We start from the raw sequence: 25,216 nt of genomic DNA, 5'->3' as shown, positions 1-25,216 counted from the left end.
GACTTGCTGGGTCACCTCACAGTAAGTCACTTGGTCCTGGGCATTACTGGAATCACACTCGGAGGACAGTTTACCTCAAGCCAAAGCACCTATACTAAGAAGCTTGAGGCTCCCCTGGCTGCCTAGAAAACGTCCCTGTTCTATCAGAAGGAGCCTGCTCTGGCTGGCTGCTGGAATGGAGAAGCAAAACAGGTTCATTCTGTCTCTAACTCTGCTGATTCGGCCTAGAGAGCATCCCCTGCTGCGCTGAGGAGGCCGTGTAGTTCTGCAATGGTACCTGTTCTGTCTCACTGTCTCCCTCCCTTCCTTATCACACTGGAGCCATTCACAATGCAGGGGAGATGGTATCTGTGCTGCCACGACTGCAGTTAACTCCCCAATGGGCCTGGGCCAAAAACAAGGCCCAAATAACAAAGGCTGGTATTTACATTGACTTTTAATGGGAGTTAAGTGCCCAACTCCCCTAGGCCCCACTGGAAATCCCAGACACAGTCGTTCAGAGTCCTCATTGCTCTGTTTCCTTGAAGCCTCTGCTGAGCAGGCTGCTTTGAATAGCAATAAGGAATAAGTTCCTCTGACACAGTGTCTTATTTCTGGAGAGCTGCAGTGATTAATGGATTCTGCCTGCGGCTGGTGCACTGGTGCCCCAGCCATCCAGAAGCAAAACACCATGTTCAGCAGTGCTCATTTTACTAAGGGTGGGGTGCAGAAATAACACGCATGCACTCACCCACCCATGAGGGAAAGTGCTGCAGTATTGCTGAGCAATAACATGGGCAGGTAAACTAGATGGAGCCTGGATACAGTTCCTGATAAAAGATCAGCTGTGAAATCCCCGTTCCCACCCTGCAGAATGAAGAGAGGGTTTGTGTCCCTTGCCGTGAAATGCGGTTGATCTGATCTGCATTAGGCTAGGACTGTTCTCTGGGTGACAGACAAGCAGCCCCAGCTGTGCCACTCCCCCACCCTCCCCCCGGTGTTGTTTACTGTAGCTTAGCACTCGTGATAAAGGCACTGGGCACGTTTTCCTAACAGATGCATCCAAGGCTACAGATGGATTTAAAGTGGGACCTGGATGATGTGTACAGCCCACAGTGCCATCTGTAGCAATGTGGGCTCAGATAAAGGCAATCCAATCTCATGCTCCAGAGGCCGAGCTCATCACTGGGGATCCGGAAGCAAGTCTTACCCTCCACCCCTGCACCATGTGCAGCATCGCAGAACTGGCAAGGAGCATTAGCCAGAGTTGCATCTAACCTGCTTCTGAGGAGTCCCCAGACAGGAGACTGGACGGGACAGGCCCATGGACTGATCCACTCTAACAAATTCCTCTCCCCAAATGAGCATGTCTCCCTCGCCTGGTATGATAGGGCAGCTCTCCCTCTTCCATCCAGACTGGTGTCAGCAAGGGGATTGTAACAAGGCCAGTTGCTAACCTAGCAGATGTTGATAAAGCAGTAAGCCGCTCTCAGTGATGCCGGGGTCGTCCAGATGCACAGCCGGCACACTGGCAGAGGAACTTGTTGCGACGGCTATCAGTGGAATAAGGCCCAGGTCTTGAGGGCTCTAATCGGGGCATTTGTGGCAGTAAGTGTGGTTCCCAGAAGCCTGAGCTGTGACAACTCGAGTTGCCTGCTGTCTGGAGGCCGTCTCCATTGCTGGAAGACAGTTTGGTGTAAGAATGAAAATCTTTGCCTTGTGATTCCTTGTACCCACAGTTCTGTGGGTCTCATGATTTCCCACCCGGGGCAGGGGCAGGGCCAGGGGCTGTCTATCAACTGGCATGAAATACCCATCTTGATGTGTGGGGGAGAGGCTGCCCCAACTTGCCACAGTGCCTTTCCATGCCCATCCTGGTGGGCGAAGGGCCTTTCTTCCTGTTATTTTTCGGAGTCCCTGCATGGCCCATTAGCGCTGTACTTTGGCTGGCTTTGACTGATCCTGCCAGGTTCTACCAAGCGCCTTCCTGAATTATCACTTACTTTATATCTATATATATTTATATATCAATAATTAGTGATGCTATCATCATAATTAAAATCCTCTTGGAAGCGTTCATGCACATTTACATCTGAATTGACACAGCCACATTTGTAGCGATAACGAAAACAACTTAAGTGGGGGCAAAGGGGGAAATAATTAAAAAAAAACAACAACCCAACCATTCAGTCCCAAAGAGAATGAAATGCCATCAGGAACCTAACAAAAGCTCCATTATGCCTTCATCAACCCTCTCTGTTTTTTTACCTCCCTTTGCTAAATGACGTTTTCAAGGCTGGCTGCATCTCTTGGTTTATCACAATAAACCACACATAGGCGGAAGATTGCTGTTCTGGAAATACATATTTCACCTCTTCCCAGGCTCATTATAAATGGCCATAGCCGAAGGTTATGCCTTTCCTGGGGTGGTGTTTGGCAAAATACCCCGCTGCCAGAGGAGTGTTTATTTTGGGTGACTCTGGATCCAATTCAAGTGCCACGCACCTGTTTGTATTTCAAAGAGTTCCCCAATAGCAAAGATACTATTTTGGGGGCTGAGAGTGAATGGATAGAATTAAAATAACATCTCCCTCACAGACCCACGACAGAAAGGAGGCCTGATGGAGGGTGCAATGCAGAATAATTGAAGCCCAGCAGCCACTGCATTGTAGCAAATGCTCGGGTCAGAGGCACGATTGATTTTGCTATTCAGTAAGCGATGGCAGGATGGCGGTTTCGCTGCCCTTCAATTCGCTTTGTCCTCCAATGCCTAAGGTAGGAGTAAAGACAGCTGGGTGTAAATAATGGAATTGGAAATCTCTGCGTTACAGAAAAGCAGATGAAGGCAAACAATGAAACTAAAGAGCGCTCGCTTGTGTAGCTTATCATCCTGGTGCCGGGCCGTAGGGTTGGATTGAAATGAGTGTGTAGGCACATCCCACACGTGGGCATCAATAATAAATGTTATCCCAGTGCAGTGTAATACAAGAGCTAGCATTTACATAAGGCTTTGCATCTTCAGAGAGCACCACAGATGCTAATTAAGAAACCACTGCAATCTCGGTTTTATGCATAAGGAAATTGAGGCCAGGAGGCCCAGGGATGCTCAAGGCCAGCAAAAGAATCTGCATAAGAGCTGGGACTAGAACGCAGGTGTTGCTGCCTTCCTTGGAGGAGAAGCATGTGTGCATTAGGTACAGACACACCCTCTTCTAGTGCACCTTGGTCCCTCCTCCCCGTCCCCAAGGTAATTGTGCTGTACCAGGCAGTGCACTCTAACAGGAGATGGCCTGTCTGGAAGCCTGGCTCTTCCTCTTCACCTCCTAACAAACCCCTGCACTGGCACTGGTGGGCAGGTGGCCTCTGGAAGGCTGCATCAGCTTGGCTGCCCCAGCAACTCTGTGCTCCCTGATTGGAGCAGCTGCCGAGACCAGGAGCCAAGGAGTCCTCCTTGTCCCTTCCCCACCCCATAGGAATCTAGTGCCAGTTGTTCTGTTCCAACAGAGGAAGGGGGGGATACCAGTTTGGAGAGACATTGCCCCTGGCTTTGAGTGGATTCCCACCACATGGTCCTTCTGTCGTAGCAGTCTAGGTAATCACACTCCATCTCTGGACAGTTCTGTGTAATGTGCCCGGGCTGGGCACACCTTAAGCATACCCATGGCTTCCCTTCTGCAGGCACAGCCTGACCCAATCACACTCTTTTCCCCTCTCTTTGCTTGCTCTCTGGCAGCCCTTTGCAAGTCCAGGTGTAGCACCCCAGCCCCCTTGAATTGGCTGAGTTGGGATTGCTTCCCCGCCTCGAGTCACTTCCGAGTTTCCCAACTGAGGCTAAATTGACTTGGATAAAATAGACGTTTGTCTCCAAGCACCTGGTTGCAACTCTCCTCCTCTAACGTGAACAAGGACTTGATGCAACTGCAGTGGGAATAGCAGCAGAGCTATAAAATCACAATGAATGTTCTGGGCTCATCGCAGATATGGCTGTTTAAATCGTTTTCCATAATGAACAGTTGAATCTGCTGTCCAGTATTTTAATTTGTTTAGGATGAACAAAATCTCCCCCGAGGCAGATCTACCCGAGCCCAGATAGGGCCGGTGTTATTGTTCAACATCAGCTTCATCCTTAGTACATCTGCCCACAGAAACACAAAGCCGTTTCTCTTACGATACTGTGGGCCCACAAGCAAAGTCTGAGAGTTCAGGGGCAGGGAGACAGAGCAGCCCAGAGGATAGTGAACTGGACTGGGAGGCAGGCAGCCTGGATTCTGTTCCTGCTGGCTGGGTGACCTTGGGAAGTCCCATCCCATCTCTGTGCCTCTGTTTCCTTAGCTTTACAATGGTGATGAGATTTACCCTCCTTTGTAAAGTGCTTTGAGAGCTGTGGATAAAAAATGCAATGTCAGAGCTAGGTGCTATTATATATTGGACAGTTTTGCTATCCATCTCTCCTGATAAGCAGTCCTATGGTGAAATCCGGATCCCACTGAAACTCTCATTGACGTCAGTGGGGCCAGGAGTTTACCCCGAATGTTTGTGTAACCAGTGAAAGTAAACACTGCTTTCCTTGGAAAGCATAAAGCTCAGAGCTAAAAGACCCAAACTGAAGGATTATATGATAGCTTTTATTTTTGAAGCATCACTGTAGGTGTATTTTATTTAAAGTTAATCAAGAGTCCTGCTCTTTCCTCTTCATCGATTGCACTGCTGGCCTGTTTGCTGTGTCCATGAGGTTGATTCATGGCCACTAGAGCTAAACGTCATGTGTCCTGGCTCGAAAAGAATATAAAGCACAGACTATTTCAGACATTGTGCCTGTCAGTAACACAGCTGAGTGTATTGAATTAATAGTGGGTAAACGCTCTTGCCTTCATTCTGTGTTGGGACTGGTCTAAACACAGGTTTTTGTACTGCTATCACTAGGTTTTGTGTATGTGTGTGTGTGTAAGTGCCTTTATACTGGTGTAATCCACGCTAGGCGGGTTGTATCTATTCAACTGTTTCAGTTTCTAAGTCAGTCTAGTTATAACAGGACAAAAACCTATGCGTCAATCCACCTTTACTTACTATGATCCTTTCAGTGTGTACTTCAGTGCAGGTGCACTTGGGATTGTACCTTGCCTGAAGGTATTGGCTCCCCTTGGTGCTGGGTATTTTATAGAGACATGGCATATTCAGACCTGAATGAATAAAGAGAAAAGCAGAGTGCTTCTGTCCCCCACAACATCAACGCCAACTGTTCGAAAATCATGAGATTGGCTTGGAAACCATCAGGGTTTTTTATTTAAAAGAAAATTGGGGTTCTGTATATTTGATCTCTGAGCCTGTAGGAGGCACCCTAGAGTGAGCTCAAGTTCCATTTTCATACTTGTTTTTTACAGCTATGAGAACTAGAAACTTCTTTAAAAAAAAAAAAAAAAAGACGGGATTGTTGCATAATCAGCTGACTCCAGGAGTTGGGGCTTTAATTTAAACATCAGATGAAACTCGCGATAAAATCATGAGAGTTTAGGATATGCCCACACTGCAGTCAGAGGTGGGATCATAACCAAGCGAGCTTTGATCTAGCTAGCTTGAATAACAATAGCAGTGACCTCTTCAGCACAGACTGGAGTGTGGGCTAATTACCCAGGGTCCCTGGCTTCCCCTGAATCCCTTTCTGCCATGGCTTTGCTGCTCCTGGTGGTCTCGCTAGCTAGATTAAAGCTAGCTGTGGGTATGCCTGCAGTTGTAGTGTAGACGCACCATGGAAAGAGGCTGTGGGCTGTTGCTTTATGTTAGGTCACAACCCCTAATACAGGTGAGGGGCACATGCTTCGTAGGCTGGACCTCAGCGGCAGTGCTGCCCTTTTAGCCAGGTGGGGAGACTTTCCACAGACTCAGCTTCTGCTGGGTGAAACTTTATCCACTCTGACTTTGGGCCCATGTGTGAGGCCAGGTCTACACCACAGCCTTGCATCGGTATAACTGTGCCCCTTAGGGGTGTGAAAAATCCACACCCTTGAGTAACATAGTTCTATCAGCCTAACCCCCGGTGTGCACAGCACTATGTCAGCAGGAGAGCGTGTCCTTGATACTGGCTCCCTCGAAAAGTCTCCACTCCCTCTTCTATTTATCAGCAGAGACAATGTTGTAGGAGCAATGTGAAATGACAAACGTGTTCTTTATTAGCTAGCAAGTGGGAGGGGGGGTCGGAGATTTGGCTGTCTGGAGCATAACTGCTTAATTGTTGTTGTTTCTGTTGCTATACTGGGGAAGGAATTGAGAACCGCAGTTCTTCAGCCCCTGCCCTCTCAGAATCCACCTCTTCTTATGGAGGTGCACAGTGGCTCAGCTCACGACTCAACCCAGGGTCTGTCACGCTGTGGAAGGGGGTTTCTGGGCCAGTCACTGGCGACTGTTTGATCTCGTGGTTCATGTTCAGCCCTAAAATATTTTCACATTCAAGCATGTTAGAGGCCAGAGCAACTGGCTTACTAAAAAGAACCAGAACTACGCCGGGGCTGACCTGGTACAGCAGAACCCCAGTGCTGAGCCTGACAGGCAGCATGGACCAGTGCAGAGGGCACTGGACTGTGAATTGATAAACTTGGGATTTGTTCCCCACTCTGCCTCTAACCAACCATCAGACCGTGGGTAAATCACTTAACTTCTCCATGCCTCAGTTTCCTCATCTGTGAAACAGGGAAGATGCTGATTCTTCCCTGCGTGCAAAAAATCCTCTAGCAATGCTAAACGCTGTTATCATCGAGCATTTCAAGCACTGTTTGATTATGCCCTGCTGTAAAAATGCAAGTTGCAGAATCTTGGTGCAGTTAAGTGTGCTCACCATTGCACCTCTGTTTGTATTGAGACCCACATTTCCAAAGTGCTTTGAGAACGCCGGGTGAAAAGTTCAGTAAGAACCACCAAGTACGGCTATTTCCTCCATCAGCTGTGCCAGCTCCAAGCAGAACTTCAAGATTCACATTCTGCATGAAATATTTAAGGATTTGATCTGTTGTAATATATTCACTTATTCTTGGACAACGTGTCTCGTTAGTTCATTATTCCGTGTGCTGGGAGGCTCAAATGAAATTGCATTTTCCAGTATTTATTCTTCTTCACTGCTGCTCACCTCCTCCGCATCCCCATGCTTTATGTTAAATATGTTTAACATGGTTGCTTCATCACAGTGTTGGTATTAAAAACTAAATTAGAGAGATATTACAAGTTACTGCCCTTTCCATGCCTGCTGCACGTTTGAATTGGCTGAGCTTTCTTCTCTTTGTGCTTGTATTTTCAAGTTCTTCTTCGAGTGATTGCTCATATCGATTCCATTTAGGTGTGCGCGCGCTGTGTGCACAGTCGTCGGAAAGTTTTCCCTTAGCAGCTCCCGTTGGGTCGGGTCGGCTGTGGAGCCCCCTGGAGTGGTGCCTTCATGGCATTGAATATATGCCCCTGCCGACCCCACCCCTCCTCAGTTCCTTCTTACCGCCTGTGACGGCCGTTGGAATGGTGATCGCTTGCCTAGCAAGTGCTTCCCTTAGTGTTCTTTTCATAGCATAGTTAGTTTAGTTGTAGTTCTTCCAATCCCTCATCTGGGCCGGGCCGAGGTCGGCGCACCCACCACGACACCAGAGCCTTTCCCCTTGTTTTATGAATCATCTATTCCACTTCTACCATGCTTGATTCCCAAATAACATCGGACCGCTGGGTTCTTCGTACAGTAGAAGTGGGATATTCTCTCCAATTCTGCTCCTCCCCTCCATTCCACGCCACCTTCAGGGACCCTTTTCATGAGCAACTCCTTATCCAGGAGGTGCAGGCGCTCCTCCCCATGGGAGCAGTAGAGGAGATTCCTCAGGAGCTATGGGGCAAGGAGATTCTACTTCCTCTATTTCCTAATCCCCAAGGCGAAGGGGGGTGGGTCACATCCATTTTATTTTGGGGTTAGTTTAGCATTGCCCCTTAAGACTCTCAAAAGCAAAGCGGTCCTGATGCAGCAACAGTCTTTGGCCCATTTACAACTTTAAGCGCACACGAGTAGCTGTGTTGGAAGCTAATGGAACTTGCTTGTTTGAGCTGAGCATGCTCTTTCAGATCTGTTTGCTGCACGAGGTTTGTGTCTTGTCATAGTCTACTGGTCCCTTGTGGCCTTAAAAAAATCTATCTAGTGAGAGCATGTGTACAGCTAGGGGATATCCCAGACTAGGGACTGGTAGGGGCTTCCATGTGTTATACTTAGCTGCAAGGAAGAGCAAGTGGAGATGGGGCGAAGGGACGAGAGGTTTGTTGGAAAGAAAGTTGGCCCCACCTGACAGGTAGCAGTTTGTCCTACTCCTGGCTTGGTGGGAAGAGAGCTCAGGGGTATAAATTTTGGACATAGGATTTCATTCTGTTAATTCTGGAGTCATTTGAATAAAGCACATGTCCCAGAAGGCATCCCACCATGATTTGAAGACCTCAAGAGACAGAGAATCCACTGCTTCCCCTGCTAGCTGGTTGCTAACCTGACCTCGCTGTTATAAAGTTGTGCCCTATTTCTAATTTGAATTTATCTGGCTTATTGAAATCTCTGATAATCTGTTGCTGCCATGTGGGGGAGATTGTCCATTGCAGAGAGCGCCCCGGGGGTCACCGGGTTCTTGCAGTGGGTCTGGCTGGCGATCTTTGCAAAGCATGCTGGGTCTGCTCCAGAGGAGCCTTTTGAACTCTCCTTCCTTTTGTGTCCCTCTTAGGAGGAGAGAGATGGAGCTTCAGAGGAGGGCCTGGGGAGAGAAATGTCGCTCTAGCAGTGATGAGTGTTATCCCCACAGGGATGTCCTGATGTTCACACAATAACTTGCTCCAGGGAACTGGTGTTACTCTGTCACTGCAGGTCTCAGTTGGGTGGGGGCTAGCCAGCCAAAGCATGCTGGCCTAGCACAGTCGATGGGGCAGTCTCTGAGCCCACATGCTCCTGCCAGGAACATGCACTGGCCTATGGGTAAACACGTCTCTGTCTCCGAACAGGTTTGGAAGAGGTCTGGCGCATGGTTCTACAAAGGACTGCCTAAGTACATCATGCCTTTGAAAACCACCAAAGCCAACGAACTGCGTCTGCGGCCTCGACAAGCCGAGCCAGATGTGCAAGAAGTGAAGGGCATCGGGACAAACCGCTCCTACACCTGGGCCAGAGGGAGAGGTCAGTCGTTAATTTCTTCCCTGCGTTTTCCTGACTCGGGAGGACTGGGAGTGAGTCAGGTGCAGTGGGGCTGAGGCGTCCCATTGGTATTCACCCAAGAGTTCTGCAGTTTCACTTTTGAGTTCCTTCAGAACTACTAACTGTAGTCTGTAACCTATCATTTAAATCAGCTTCTGTGCCAGATGACTGGAGGATAGCTAAGATGACGCCAATTTTTAAAAAGGGCTCCAGAGGTGATCCTGGCAATTACGGGCCTGTAAGCCTGACTTCAGTACCGGGGAAACTGGTTGAAACTACAATAAAGAACAATATTGTTAGACATATAGATGAACATAATTTGTTGAGGAAGAGTCAACATGGTTTTAGTAAAGGGAAATCATGCCTCACCAATCTACAAGAATTCTTTGAGGGGGTCAGCAAGCACGTTTACCAAGGGGATCCAGTGGATATAGTGTACTTAGATTTTCAGAAAGCCTTTGACAAGGTCCCTCACCAAAGGCTCTTACGCAAAGTAAGCTGCCGTGGGATAAGAGGGAAGATGCTCTCATGGATTGGTAACTGGTTAAAAGATAGGAAACAAAGGATAGGTATAGATGGTCAGTTTTCAGAATGGAGAGAGGTAAATAGTGGTGTCCCCCAGAGGTCTGTTCTGGGATCAGTCCTATCAACATATTCATAAATAATCTGGGGAAAGGGATAAACAGTGAGGTGGCAAAATTTGCAGATGATACAAAACTACTAAAGATAGTTATGTCCCAAGCACATTGCGAAGAGCTACAAAAGGATCTCTCAAAACAGGGTGACTGGGCATCAAAATGGCAGATGAAATTCAATGTTGAGAAATGCAAAGTAATGCACGTTGGAAAGCATAATCCCAATTATACATGTAAAATGATGGGGTCTAAATTAACTGTTCCTACTCAAGACAGAGATCTTGGCGTCATTGTGGAGAGTTCTCTGAAAACATCCACTCCGTGTGCACAGCGGCTGAGCTGGATTTCTGCACTTTCCAGCGTTTTAGGGCTAAATCCAGAGACTGGGCCAGCCGGGCTGCGGTGGGATTTGGCTGACCTGTGCCTGTAGTAAAGGAAAGGTGTTTGTTGCAGGGCAGTCCTGCTCTGGATTGTTGTGGACTGGGGTCAGCGTGACCTGTGAAGGAAAGGAGGGTGATGGGGACTCCATTCCTTGAACTTGCACGGTATGGTCTGCAGCAGTGCGTGTTTCCTTGTGATTAGCACATGGAACTGGGAGCTCTTGGTTCCCCCCCCCCCGTAGGTAGGGGATAACGATACTGCCCCATCTCCCATAAGGGGTTATTATTAGTGCAAGGCAAAGCAGTGCTCATCTCAGCCCGCCCCCCGCAATCATTGCTAATAACGATTGATTACAGGACTGTGAGGGAGGCCAGACGGGGCGTGGCTGCTCTGTACGTGTGGTGTGCGCATTGCATTTATAACAGGCAGGAGAGCTCGCTGTCGGAGGCAGATGAGTGGGATCATTCACTGATAAGAGACATCTGCTTTTCCAAATGGGAGAGGCTGGCTTCTGTTGTCTGAGACCCTGTATCCTTCTCTCTTCCACGCCAAAGAGACGTAGATGAAGTTGAGGGCTGTGCGGCTGGGGGCGAGAGGGGCGTTCAAATCTCTATGGTTTCTTCCAGCGTTTCTCAACCTTTCTGATACCGGGGCCTGGCTTGCTGCCTTCGTAAACTGCGTCAGGAAGATCTCAGGGACTGGCGCCTATCCACGGACTGATAGTTGAGAAATGCTGGGCTAGTCCATCCTTGAGCCCTCTGCTGAGGCTGCCAAAAGAAGGATCGGTTGTGATGTAGCACCTGTCTGCTGAGACCTAGGCTGCGGCATCCCATCCGTCCCACCAGCTCATTTAACCCTTCCCACTCATCAGCCATTAGATGGTGACCATGTTCAGTCTCTGCTAATTTAGCCCAATGTCCAGAGGCAAAAGGCTCTGCGGATCCTCCCGAGCCATCTGCACCTGCAGGTGTTTGGGCAGGATAGTAACTGCTGCTGGAGAGCGACACAGGCAGTCGGCTCAGAGAGGAGTTGAACAAACCGGCTCAGGCTGGGTGAAATGAAGCTGTCGGCCTTCATTCCCCTGGAGCACGTGTGCATCGGTGGAGTGCAGAAGGGGTTCACAGCAAAAACTGATAGGTGCAGTGCTATGAAAGTACACTCCTCCCCAGCCCTGGGATCGCAGCCTAGAAAGAGCTTGGGATTTCTGCCGTCCTCTGAAGCATTGATCGTTGCCAGAAGCAGATAAAGTAGACGGATCAATGATCTTATCTGGCCTGGATGCTCCTATGCTTTAGTGTGGTGGCTCCAGCGTGGCCCACTAGGTAGAATGAAAGACTCACTTTCTCTCGCCAGCAAAACTGAACAGGTACTGAATAAGGGAACTTACTGGCAGAATTATACTGGTGTAATTATACGGCTATAGCTATACAGGAATACCTTCCCTCGCGGACGCTCATATTCCAGCCAAAGGGGGCATTTTTCCAGTTTACCTTATATTGCTTTGGAAGTGGTATAAAACCCTCTTCTGAGGGAGTAGGAGAGGAGCTGGAGTCACTAGTAGTCAAGGGGAGTCCAGGCCCAGGCTGCCTATGCTGAGCTAATGAAAGGGAAACAAACCCCTCTGGGTAGTTAATTGAATAACAAGCACCTGGGCCAGCTAAAAAGCCATCAGGGCTCAGTTTCAGGGAGGTCCTCAGAGAGAGAAGCTCTTCTAAGGGAGAGGAGCTCCCACAGACCCCAGTCTCAAGGAGGAGGTCTGGGCATCCCATCAGCCCAAGGGGTCGGACTTTATTTCATGTTTAGTTGGCTTTAATAAAGTGGAACCCCAACAGGGGAATCATCTTACACTGGACTATGTGGAGTTCTCAAAGGGCCCTGAGAGAAGAGAAACTGAGGCAGGAAGGGGTGTGCCTGCCCTATCGTGACCCCCCAGCACTGCCACCCCAGCATACTGGGGGCAGTGGGCCTTCTTACCTGGTGAGTGGCAGGGAGGTGTCAGGGCCCCAAGCAGTAGTCCTGCCCAGAAATGGGGCCCCAGGCATGTCTCAGTCTGGCCCTGAGGCCATCAGCAAATAGGACGTGTGCTGTGCCATTTCCCCTCTGAACAAGTGTCTGGATGTGGTAGGTGTGGGGCAGAAGCGCCTCTCCCAAGGCCGCAGAGCGCACGTTCCAGCTCTGTACCGCGTCCCTTGTCCCCCTCGCATCCTCCACGTACGCAGACAATCCCCAGTCGCTGCCTTCGCTGCGTCGAGCCGCCGCTTCTGTTTGGTCACACCCAGCTCTGCTGTTAATCACAGCAGCAGCAGAACTTGGTTTCCCTAGTAGGGTGACCAGGAAACAAGTGTGAAAAATCAGGACAGGGGGTGGGGGGGGGCAAAAGGCACCCATAGAAGACAAAGCCTCAAATATCGGGACTGTCCCTATAAAATCGGGACATCTGGTCACCCTATTCCCTAGCATCATCTGGGTGAAAAACAATTGGGCACTTTTGGAGAGCCGAGCTGCCGGTTTCCTTTGTGGACCGGCTGATCAATGCTGCAGAACTAAAGCACCACCATGTTGTGTTGATTCCTCTCTGTTTCTTTCCAGCGTGGATTAGCAGAACTGCCTGCTCTCGCTGTCCCGCTGTCTCTTGCCATTAAGCCTCCCAAATCAGGGGAACTTTGAAGTGTTCTTACTACTCTTTCTCTCATGCTTGGGGCTAGATCTCATCAATGTTAATGCAGGAAATGGCATTTTTAATAATGAGTCTTGGGAGTTTGGTTTTGCTAACATCATATTAAGGTAGTGCTCCCAGCCCCTACTGAAATTTTCCTAATTAAAGACAAAATTGATCAAGAGTGGCCGGTTGTGTTTTCACCCAGGAGAGGGTTAGAGGAGGTTGTCTTGGCAAACGGACCAAGTGATGTATTTAAGGACTCCGAGTAGCTCAACTAAAATGTTCCTCCTTTAAGAGGTTAGCTGATCCAAAACCCATTGAATTCGGTGGGAGTCTTACCGTTGACTTTAGCAGGTTTTGGATTAAGCCCAGGGTGCCTAAAACCAGTACCCTGGAAGCTTATTCTTGTACCAGGTGTTTTGTCCTGGATTGTAGCAGATAGGATACGGGAACTAAAAAGGTTATATTTGTCCTAATGAAATAGTAAGCAGGCAGGGTTCTACCTTGTTACGCTAGTGTAAATCTGGAGTGGCTCTGTTGCCGCTAATGGGGCTACCGTGGAATTATGCCAGAGTAACTGAGAGCAAAATTTGGCCCTATGACTTTTCAAATGATCCCTTAGGGTACATCTACACTACAAAACAAAACCCACAGCCACAAGTCTCTGAGCCCAGGTCAGCTGGCTGGGGCTCATGAGGTTTGTGCTACCGGACTAAAAATAGCTGTGTGGACGTTCCTGCTGGAGGTGGAGCCCAGGCTCCAAAACCCTCTTCATGTTTCAGAGCCTGGGCTCCAGCCCTCGTGGGAATTTCTACACTGTTCTCTCTGGACCCGTAGCATGAGCCCCATGAGCCTGAGTCTGTTGACCCAGGTGGACGTGGGTCCTTTTTTTTTTTTTTTCCTCCTTGAGGTATAGACATACCCGTAGACTCTGGTCCTTCTCCCATTGGAGTCAGTGGCAAAATCTCTCCTTGGTTTCAGTGAAGGGAGATCAGATCTCTAATGAATTTAGGGTTCCCTCTTCTGAATGTTTTTCACAGTGAGGATATAGATGGCTTCCTTGGGGGTCCCCATCCTGTCCATCTGAGTGCCAAAGGCTTTGCCTATCAGCATTTCTCTCTTTTTGATGTGCTTAGAAGGTGCATGTGAAACTGGAGGTGGAAAGCCACACATCAGTGAAGTAGAGGAATCAGCCCAAACGAGCTACTCATCATTTGTTTCTTGAAAGAGAGCTGTGATCTGAGCACAGGACTGTGAGCCAGTCACTTAGCCAGACTGCCTCAGTTTCCCCATCTGTTAAATGGAAGTAAAATGGTGCTGGGTGTCATCTTTCGCATGGTGCTGGCCTTTCTCCAGAAAAAATAATTACAAGTGTAAACAAAATTACTAATATGTATTTGCTTAGCGCTGCCATCGTCTGTACATATTGTGCAGAAACCATTACAGAGACCTTACCCCAAAGAGTTTTCAGTCTAAGAGATGCAACCAGTGTAATAAAATCCTACCCAAACATACTCCATCCTTCTTACCTTTGGCCTGATTCTACTGCTGTCAGTGAAGGCCTTTCTGTTTCAAATGCTTGTAGAAACGTCAGAAGAGAGGCAAAGATGCTCAGGTCGGCTGTTGCTCTCAGAGTAGGCTGGCTAGTTTGTTTTGAATAAGGAGCTCCCATAAATACCGTTCAGGCACCAGACACAGTGAAGAAGCAGCTCAGGAATAACAAAGCCACTTTGATAAACTGGGCCCCTTCACTGATCCAAGCGGTGCTATTCCTTTCTCGTGTGCTTACAGATCTATGGCTTGTTGTGGTTTATGGGAGAAATAATATCAAACTGGTCCTTACCCCGTTTAATATCCTGTCACTTTCTTCCCTTGTTCTTCTCCGACATGCCTCTAGTGCTGTGGTTGCCACAAAATCACCGTCTCCAATGTGGTGTACAACCTTTCTTTCCCTGATACAGGCTGGATCTTGCTGGGGATCTGCTTCCCCTGGCCTCCTTCCCATGTGTCTTATGGTAGCTGCCCTCCCCAGATGTGGCAGACAGTTCCCCCATCCCTAAGGTGCTGGCCTCTGTACAAGCACACAGGGAGAGGGAGTCCCTGTCCCAAGAGCTGCCAGTCTAATTAGACAAGGTGGACAAAGGGGGTGAGCAAGGGAGGATCGTTACCCCTGTTTTACAGGTGGGGAGCTGAGGTCCAGCGGGCGGATGTTCTCTAGGTCAGTGAGTCGAGCCATAAATCTTTTGCACTCTGATTTTTCCCCCCTCTGGTGCCCACACAGTAGCACTCTGCCCCTTTCTGCTCCTGTCACCAGGCCCCTCTTGCTCGGATATTTAACCCACTCCCTTCCCTTCGGCTCGGCCTGCCCCTTTCAGTGCAGCCTTTTCAGATAACCAGACTGCAAGGCCATGTGCTGAGCTGGCATCCCCTAGGCACCCGGCCACGAGCTGCAGTTATGTTGTCAGCCTGCATTGAAAGCTGCACCCCGTCTGGGCTAGGGTATGGAAGGTGCTAGGTAACACATGTTAACAGCCTGCTTTAGACAAGACAGAATGCTATTAGCACATGTTCAGCTGGCAAACTCGACCAGTTTAACATGTTAATGGCACATGTCTTACCACTACCTGGCTGTTAACATGTGTTAGCCAACACCTTCCAAAGCCTAGGGCATACAAGACCAGTACGGCCGCCATATAAAATCCCACCTCTATTGAGCAGATGTGCTCAGAAAGGAATAATAACATTAATGTACTTGCCCCTCTCTAGCAAAACCAGAGAGGTTAACTTCTGAGGCTTCTCCTAAAGGGCTTTTTGTTCCCTTGGGCGACAGTAAGGGGAAGATGGTTGGCTTAAGGCAGACAAATGCCTCTTGTGAGGCTTCGCAGTGACCTCAGTTCTCCAGGCTTTTAAAGAGTTGAAGCAAAGCACAGGAGACGTGGGATCAAGCCTTGGCATCAAGGTGAATTAAAGGAAAAACCTGCTTGGCAGCAGGAGCATAATTAACCTGGTGCCTGTAGCTGGGTAGTTTAGCAGCTCAGGTGTATGCAGCGGCAAGTCTGGAAGCTGAAATCTCTCTGTTATATCCCAGCAGAAGGGGCTCCTCATCCCAGCTGTCAGATTGAGGTGAACATTTGTCACATCATATTTTACATACCTCAAAGGAAGGCCTCTATCGATGAGTCTAGCTGTGTACTCAGGTAAAGGCCCTTACAGCAGAGCACACCAGGCAGTTGCTGCGGCTGCTGAATAACGTCACATGGGGATTAGGTCGGTTGGCTGATTTTTGAGTCCCCTGCGCTGATCCGAGGGGAAGGATGGTCCAGTGGGTCTCTTGAAACCTGGGTTCAATTCCCAGCTCTTCCACAGACTCCCTGGGTGATGTGGAGCAAGTCACTCGGTCTCTCTGCGTCTCAGCTCTCCATCTGTAAAACAGGGATAATAGCTTTACCCTGCCTCGCAGGGGCATTGAGGGAGATCCAGTAGAGACCAAGCTGCTCAGATACTACAGTAGTGGGGCCACAGAAGGACCTAGATAGAGCAAGCTCCCGCCTGTCAATGTGATCAATCCCGAAGCAGTCACTTGTTCTTGCACTGTGACTGCTGAGGGGTGAGGGGATGGCTCAATGGTTTAAGCATCACAAATGAAATCCGTAGGCTTGGTGGAACCACTGCTGTGAATTCCAACAATGTGGACCTGCTAGCTGTGCGTGTAGCTTTTCAGGGAAGAGTTTAAAACCCCATGTCCAGCCTGCTCTACATGGGCATTATAGGCATGTTTCAGAAGATATGGGGTTTGTCCACATATTCTTGGCCAACTTCTGCATTCAGTGCCAGTCAGCTGCTGAGCCTCGGCCCAGAGCTGGCTGCATTTCGGCAGTGCTGGGTGTATGAACCTTGGGATAAAGGGCACTGTGTAAATGTGCAATATTATTGCTACATGTAACCCACGTTTACCAGCTGTGATGGCCCAGCTGAATTGTGAACAAGTCCGTCCAACACCCCTCTCTGCTGGCCCCAGGACTTTAGAATTATTTTTGTGTTAAAAGGAACATTTCGTCTTCCTGGCTGTGAAGAAACTTTCCCTGCGTGTGACCCTTTGTCCTGCCCTCTGAAACAGCAGCTCAGAAAGGGGCAAGCTACTCCTGAGCTCATTTCAATGACTCTGAAGCCACGTTAACGCCTTTGCTGCCCGTAACAGATGTATGCAGCTGTTTTGGGACAGTTAGTGGAGCTTACTCCAGTGGGTGGAGTTTGGGATCATGGGTGGAGCTTAACTAAAATGCCATTCCTCATCTCCCCCCTCCCCCCCCAACTCCGTAAGGGATCTGTGTAGGGTTCTGGTAACTGTGTATATTGTGTCCTGTGCCCGTCTATGAAGACCTGGAGTGGGGAGGAAAAAGCCAACCAGAAATGGGCCCCTGTTTGGGGCGTTCAGCTGAAGGGGGTGGTGGGGTGAGGGAGGCACAAAGCCATCGAAACACGCTTGGTCACTGCACCGCCTGACACCTGCGAGTGTGCTTAGTGAAAGAAAAGCAAGAGTTTTGTACGCACCCATTCTCCCTGCCTTTAGTCTTTCTGTAATAAACAAGCAGTTGCCGTGGGAACTCTGCTATTATTTAAGTCACAAATATGTATTGTCCCCATGAGAATGGCAGTCACGTTTCCTGTCCTCGAGGACAGCTCTGCTAGCTATGTTGGAGCATTTGGGTGTTTGCAGTAGGACAGGAGGGAAGAGGGGCAGTTACGGGAGAGGTGCCAAATTAATAGCAGACACTTTCTTCAGGCACCTTTGAATCCTGCAGAAGAATTAAAGGATCTCCCCCCTCCCCCCCCAAAGGGCTCTGGTCTGGTCCCTAAGCAGTGGCATCGCTGGTATCAGAATTTCACACAGCCGTGTTCTCCAGCTCTTGTCTCTTCTAACAATGGGCACAAGTCCTGTTGCCATGGGATGTGCTGAGGTGTCAGTCACTCTGCGGGCGGCACAGAGAGCAGCTGTGGGGCGCAGGACAATACAGCTTAGTGTCCTGCAGCATCTTTGTGCAGGAATTCTATCCCCAATGGCGCTTGCAGTTTGTAATTGGTCTTTTCCTGTGAGTGTGAGCTTAGCAGCTGTTTTCTCTGCACCTTTTCTCTGATTTTTTGGGGGGAGGAGGGGTTGTTGTTGTTAGACACTTCTCCTCCCCCACAGTACCTGGGGCTGATTGCTCCAGGAGAGAGAGCTCAGAAAGTGCTCTTTAAAAACGTGATGTCAACACTCAGCTCGTCTGGTAAACACAGCTCGAATGCGTGGGACTGGGTGCCCACCCCTGCTGTGAAGGATTTGCTTGATAAGACCATTCCCGTTGCAGGCAAGAGGGTACAAAAGTAGTCAGGGATTTGTCTGATTTATCTCTCTGAGGCTAGAAAACCTTGTGCTGTCCTCCCAGGCCAAGCAGGCCCTGCTGGGTCAGCACTTGCTTGAGAAAGCATGCGGGAATGGCCTGGTACTGATGAATCAGCAGGAGACATTCTGTTCTTCCCACTCAGTCAGATTTCACCGTGGGCTCAGAGGGCCCTGGGCCTCTGGCAGCGCCCAGGAGACAGAAAGCCAAGGTCCTGATCACCTGTTGTCTGCTGCTTTTTCTTAAGAGTAATGGTGTTGACTCTGCTGTCTTTGCCAAATTTCAACTGGCTTCTGATGTGTCTACCAGGGAGAGCTCAGTGGTTTGAGTATTGGCCTTCTAAACCCAGGGTTGTGAGTTCAGTCCTTGAGGGGGCCATTATAGGGATCTGGGTCAAAAATCTGTTTGGAGATTGGCCCTGCTTTGAGCAGGGGGTTGGACTAGATGACCTCCTGAGGCTTTGTGTTCAGTTACAAGTAAATCCTAGGGGAGGACGGATTTCAAACTCTCACCTCCTAAATTTTCAAAATTCTGCCTTTCCGGGCAGACACAAATGTGCGCTCACCAGACCCTACTCCTGCTTTAGAACTATGCAGACAGAGGAGGGCTAGTGTACGCTTGAAACGCTGCAGTGCATCAGTGTAGACACTCACTACAGCGATGGGAGGGGTTCTCCTATCAGTGCAGGTAATCCAGCTTCCGTCAACCTAACCCTTGGTGTAGACCAGTGGTTCTCAAAGTGTGGGTCGGGACCCCATTTTAATGGGGTTGCCAGGGCTGGCATTAGACTTGCTGGGGCACAGAGCTGAAGCCAAAGTTTGAGCCCTACTACCCAGGGCAGCGGGGCTTTGGTCCCCCTTCCTGGGTCACGTAGTATTTTTTGTTGTCAGAAGGAGGTCATGGTGCAATGAAGTTTAAGAAACCCTTGGTGTAGACAGCACTAGGTCGGCTTAACTACATCACTCAGGGGTGTGGATTTTTCAGATCCTTGAGCAACGTAGCTGGGTCAACTTAACTTTTGAGCATAGACTTGGCCTAAGATGTAATCTGGTCCTGAAGTATTGGTATCCCTGCTACACCCTCAACACCTAAAACCAGCTCGGATGCTCTTGATAATGTAAAGCCCACCTGCTGGGATCAGGAGCAGCATCTGAACTCAGGACTGTAAAGCACTACAGCACACATCTCTATCACTGGAGTTAAAGGAGTAACTCCATGAGCCGGCAGCAGTAGTAGGCTATTATCCTCCACGTAGACAACTCACTAGGAGTGTATGGAATATCACATGCTTCACAAGCATGTTGAAGCAACAGTTCCTAGCTGTGGGGTATTATGTATTCTCTTCTGTATAGGTTCTTATACCACTTTCCTGTATCTGAGCACTTCCAGTCAGGCATTCAGCAAGGTGACCAACATCTGTCACGTGTTCGTTCTCTCATCCTCTCTCTGGGGGAGGGGCATATCCAGTGCAGTAGAGTTTTAGGTTTTGTTTTCTAAAATATACGTGTGTTAATGTCAGAGACAGCAAGTCAAAGAATTGTGCCTGGCGATTGGAGTGGGAGGCGGGGAGGTTTGGGATGGTCTTTAGTTCCTGGAGAAGTTAATTGCTCCATCCCCAGGCCACCCCTGAGAATGCCGTGTCTCCCACGCAGATGAGCTTCACCCTTCTTTGTAGAGAGTTCCATTGTGCCAGAGGAGTGAAGTTGTTCACCACGGCCTTCATCCCAGAGCTTGTGGCCATGGGGCACCTGCAAGATTTTACTGACACTTAGAACTTGATTCTCAGCAGAGGCGGCTCCGCTCTGCAGTATGGTTCCCCTGTTGGGGTGGCGAAGCCGGGATTTGTTGGTTTTCAGTGCATGCTACAAGGCCCTTCTGGCTACTCAGGCTTCTGCATGAGCGGCATTTACTGAAGGGGGGAAAATTGGAGGTCCCAGAGTGGGGGGATAGGTGTTTATTGCCAGGGCTTAGAAACTTTCTCTGGCAGCCAGAAGACAGCACCTGCCGATCAGAGGACAGTAGGGGAGATGCTAGTTCTGGGAGCTACAGCTCTAGTGTTCACAGATTTCCTAAGCATCTGAAATGCATGTGGCTCTTGTTGGTTTCATGATTGGTCATAGGGTTCTGAACAGCCTCAGTGAAACTGACCCAGGGAGCAGGCTACGAACCCCAAGATCCTGGTGGTGGAGAGGAGGGATAGAGGAGCGTGGGAGATGACAGAGGCTGCTAGATGGGACACTGATGGAGATCTTTAATTACCAAAGGCAGATTAGGAGCTGGGTGTCCATTCTCATTTGAAAGGCAGCAGAGGCCAAATCTAAAGGATTGCTTAAAAACACAGCAGTAAATCTCAGGCTGAACGAGATGATGAAGGACAAAGATAGATATCACAATCTCTGAAAATACAGCCACCCCGAAGACTCCTAGTGATATATCAGCATCTGCTTGAGCGCCAGATTTATGTTGTCTGGGCTCCGCAATGCTCCAGCAACAAGCCAAGCAGCCTTGGGAGAAAAATTACTTTTAAAAAGAAACATCAGCACTATGGGTAATATCTGCACTAACAGCAGCAGTGGAAGCTAGAGCAGAGTGGGCTGCTCCTGCCATCAGTGGTGTCTTGCAATCATTAATATCTGTCTCATCCCAAGCCATCCCTCTCTGGCGCATTTAAAGCCAAACAGGGTTGCAAGATAAAACCATCTCGCCTTGATTCATTGGTGGGCCCTCCTCAGCAGTCACCTCTTCATAGTGGATGATGTAAAGGAGACCTCTCTCAAATAACCCCCCCCACACTTTTCTTTTTAAGTGGCTCTAGGAGGTAGGAGCAGAGATGGAAGAATTTGTTAATCTAAATAAAGGGTCCACTTACTTTTCAGCAAAGGGGAGGGATTTAAGCTACGTATTAGGATAAGCTTCCTAACTGGAAGGGTATTTAAGCTCTGGAACTGGCTTCCAAGCGAGGTTGAAGAATCCCGTCATTGGAGGTTTTTAAGAACAGGTTGGACTAACACCTGTCACAGGTTACTTGGTTCTGCCTCAGCGCAGACGGCTGGACTAGGTGACCTCTCAAGGTCCCTTCCAGCCCAATGTTTCTGTGATTATAAAAATCAAGCAGGAGGACCTGTAGGGTGGGGTGCCTGAGGGAGTTAAGTGACTGTCAGTGGGAACTACATGCCTAAATCCCATGGGCTCCTTTGAAACTCCCAGCCGGAGGCAATAGAATCAGAATGGACAATTAGCTGAGGCCTGTGGTTTATAGTGACAGGCCTGCGATTTTTCATTCCTGCTTGATTCTTGGGAAAAGTAAAAAGCAACAGAGGGTCCTGTGGCACCTTTAAGACTAACAGAAGTATTGGAGCATAAGCTTTCGTGGGTGAATGCCCACTTCATCAGACGCAAGAATCTGCAAAGAATCTGTTGCTTTTTACAGATTCAGACTAACACGGCTACCCCTCTGATTCTTTGGAAAAATAATGACTTTTCTTAACAAAATAAACCCCCTTGTTTTAAGGCTCTTGGCCAGAAGATCCATCCCTGCTGGTACATTCCCATTTGTAATGCAGTTATGGTCTCCGCTATGCACGGCTCCTTTCTCAGCAGAATTTATTAAAGCTGATGAGAGGTGCGACCGACAGCTGAAGACTGGGCCAGTCCAGGAGGGTGAATCGTAAACACAATAAGAGTTGCTGCCATTGAGGAACAAGCTGATTGGAGTGAGAAAATTGGCTGGCGGGCTGCACTCCCTCTTCAGCTCCGCAAAGCCGTTCTGATCAAGATTGCCCTGTGAAGATAGCTGGCAACGAGGTCAATTTCTATAGCCTTCCAATAATGCCAGCAGCCAGGTTTAATATACTCAGAGATGATAACTCAAGAAATGCTTTATTTGAGATATTAACATTTTTGTAGTAAAAAAAAATTCATGTCCTACAGCGAGCTGCCTGCACGCGATAATGCTCGCAGAGGACCTTGGTGAAACAGTTCAACAGCCTGCCTGCCTGCGGGGAAATATACTAGCCCTTGTCCTGCCTCTGTCCGGTACAATGTAAATCAGTATGTAGCTTTGCAAAGCACGTGTGTTAATCTGAGTGCTGGTGAAAAGTGACAGCCCTGTCTTAGGTACTTTATATCTTCCATTTCCATAGTATGTGAGCATCTCACAGTCTCTGAAGCACTTATCCTTCCAATACCCCAGTGAGGCAGGACATTTCCACTGTCTCCATTGTACAGGTGGGGAACTGTGGCCCAGACAGACTAAGTGACTTGCCCGAGGTGATAGAGGGAGTCAGTGGCAGAGCAGGGAATTGAATCCCAAACTAGCACCCTGACCACTGGGCTCTTCATCCTCTCGGCAATGGGCAATGATGTCCTTTCTTGATCTGGAGAATGATGACAGTGCGCAGTTTGGCAGCAAGTCAAACTTCTCCCTGCAAAGACCTGGGGGGAGGAAGGACTCTCCTGAGGGGACCCATTTACCCTCCATGATATATTCAGTCCTTTCTGTACCCTGCGGACAGCTGAACTCTTCCTTGTGCGGGGATGGGGCTTGGGGTGAAATTCTCCCCTGCACAGAGGGTCAGGCTGTGGGCCCATCCATGGGATTGAACTACTGCATAGATGTAGTGCTGGTTCTCGGCACAGGGCTGAAAGCCACCCACTGTAAGCTTCGTTTTCGGGGCTCACTCAGGTTTCTGGTGTGGGGCAGGCGGCTCTGGGGGACCTGTCTGGGCGTTGCTCTCTCTCACCCACACTGTCCATGCATAGCTAGCTTACCCCAAGAGCCTAATCCAGCAAAGCCCAGAGCACCCTTACCTCCCATTGATTTCAAAGGCGCTTGACCCCTTGTGAGACCCCGGGCCCTAAATCTGTGGCTCGTTAATAAATATTCTTCCTTAGGCTGGACACATAACTTGTGCCCAGTTCCTTGTACTGGAGTTCTGTAGTCACCTTGCTGGTACCGGGGTTGAGGGACTGGGACACGGCAGCCCTGGATTCTGCCACCAACTTCTTGGGCAATCTTGGGCCAGTTACTTAATCTGTGTGCCGCCGTTTTCCCTTCTTGCCCTGAGGTTAATGGTAATTTCTTACCTTGCAGGGATGACTCCCTGCATGTTTGGCAAGATGCTCAGATATTATGGTGATAGAAAAGCTTATCAATAAATACCAGAGAGTGTTTTCTTTATGGGGATGTTTCAGCTTGTCACTTTGACTCTCTTAAGGCTGAGACGAGCTAACTTCACACTTGCCGCAAGGATTTTGAACCATATTTGAGAATGAGACATTGGTTATTGGGCTGCAGATATACCTGCCTGAATCAAATGAGCAAAAGCCACCCAACCAGTCCAGGAGACAAATCCATCCCAAAGTCTCTGGGCTGGCGTGAGCCAGGAAGGCTGGCAAGCAGAGGGAAGCATTTTGAAGAGCGTGCAGCCATGGTGCAGTCTCAACTGGTTGAAGATACACACACACAATTGGTCAGTTCAGTGTGTAGTCTAGGAGTGCTCTTGGATTCCTCCCTGATGCTGAGCTCTCACATCCTGGCATCCGTGAGTAATGCTTTGAAACATCTCTGCCTGCCTAGGAAACATCATCCCATCCCGGTGACCTAGACCTGGCCTCTGTGATTCACGTTGTTGTCACTACTTGGCTGGACTACAGCAATGTGATATACCTGGTACAAAGCCATCAGCACTTAGAAAACCCCAACTAGTGCAGAAAGCTGCGGCGTGTTTCCCCAGCAGCACGGGCTACTAGGAATGTGCCAGACCTGTCTTCCGCTCTCTACGCTGGCTTCCCACAGACTATCAAATTAAGGTCAGGGTCTTGGGCCTTCTCTTCAAGGAGCTCTCTGGCGCGCTCAGGACATCTAAAAGGTCATCTAAAGCTCTGGGATGAAAACCGCGGTCGACAGCTGTGCTCCTCTGGCCCAGCGGAACTCTGAACAATAAGGGTGATGCTCATCAGTGCAGGAGACAGAACCTTATCTGGGGGTGTGCTGAGCCGATGGAACGAAGGACCATCCCAAACCTCCCCACTTTCCACTCCCAAGTTCAAGGTGCATTTCTTTGACGTTGCCTTCTCTGATATAAACACATAGCAACAGGTATATTTATGTTCAGCCAACCAACCAAACACCCCCTGCCAAAACAAGACACTCCTCTGCACACAATTCTCCTTCTGGGGGGAGGATGAGAGAACAGGCGGCATGTGCTAGATTAAGGTGGCTTAATGCATGACTGGATTGTGCTCGGATCGGATACTGCTGTGAAGAGCATGGGAAACCCTGTATATAATAGAAGCGAATGTGATTGACACTGTAATACTGAGGATTTAACTGGCACTTTTCATCATAGATTCACAAAGGAGAGTTAGGGCTTGTGTACATGTTGACGCTAACTCGAATGGAGGTAGGGTGTGAATTTAAAGCACTGCAGCCGTTCCAGAATAGCTCCCGACATGGACTCTCCTATTCTGGAATAAGAGTGTCCACACCCAGAGTCGTTCAGGAACAGCTCCATGTGCAGACGAGTCCTTGGTATCATCGTCCCCACTTCACCCCCGGGGATCTGGGGCACCGAAAGAGGAAGGTTCTCACAGAAGCAAGTCAGTGGGACTTAGAACCAGCCCTCCTGCCTCCCTAGCCTGGTCACCACCCTGCCTGCTGGACTGTGCCGTCTCCTTGGGTGCTTATGCAGCACTTCCATCACTGTTCATGTACACAGCACGCCACAAATAATAACCGTGGCCCACACTGTGATCCACTGAGTGGCACTTCACTCCATTGAAATCAGGGCAGCTGCTTGTGGTGTTCAGTGCGGGTCAGCATGAGGACAGGCTGTGGCCGCGTGGCCCTGTATGTAATCTGTGAGGCTGTGCCACAAACCAGGGGCGGGGGGCGGGAGGAGTGCGAAGTGACCGGGCCAGTACTTGAACTGAGTCTGTAACACACGGCCCTGAACCGTAAAACCCCTCTTGAAAGGAAAGCCCAACCAAGTGTGAA

The 25,216-nt window shown here is 49.2% G+C and overlaps 1 protein-coding gene across 5 annotated transcripts in view; it reads left to right on the top strand.

Moving 5' to 3' along the window:
- The window catches only part of RPH3AL (rabphilin 3A like (without C2 domains)), an 87,272-nt gene that overhangs the window by 50,581 nt on the left and 11,475 nt on the right, over positions 1-25,216 (top strand). For all 5 annotated transcript variants that reach the window (XM_024211194.1, XM_024211193.2, XM_024211196.2 and 2 more), the window contains one exon: positions 8,974-9,145. In XM_024211194.1, coding sequence (XP_024066962.1) covers positions 8,974-9,145 — 172 coding nt within the window. The remainder of the gene's footprint in view (positions 1-8,973; positions 9,146-25,216) is intronic.

The sequence above is a fragment of the Terrapene carolina genome, unplaced genomic scaffold (genome assembly GCF_002925995.2).
Source record: "Terrapene carolina triunguis isolate 2854851 unplaced genomic scaffold, T_m_triunguis-2.0 Scaffold231, whole genome shotgun sequence".
Taxonomy (NCBI): domain Eukaryota; kingdom Metazoa; phylum Chordata; order Testudines; family Emydidae; genus Terrapene; species Terrapene triunguis.
Note: the sequence above shows the minus strand (reverse complement) of the source record. Positions and strands in the feature narration are given on the sequence as shown.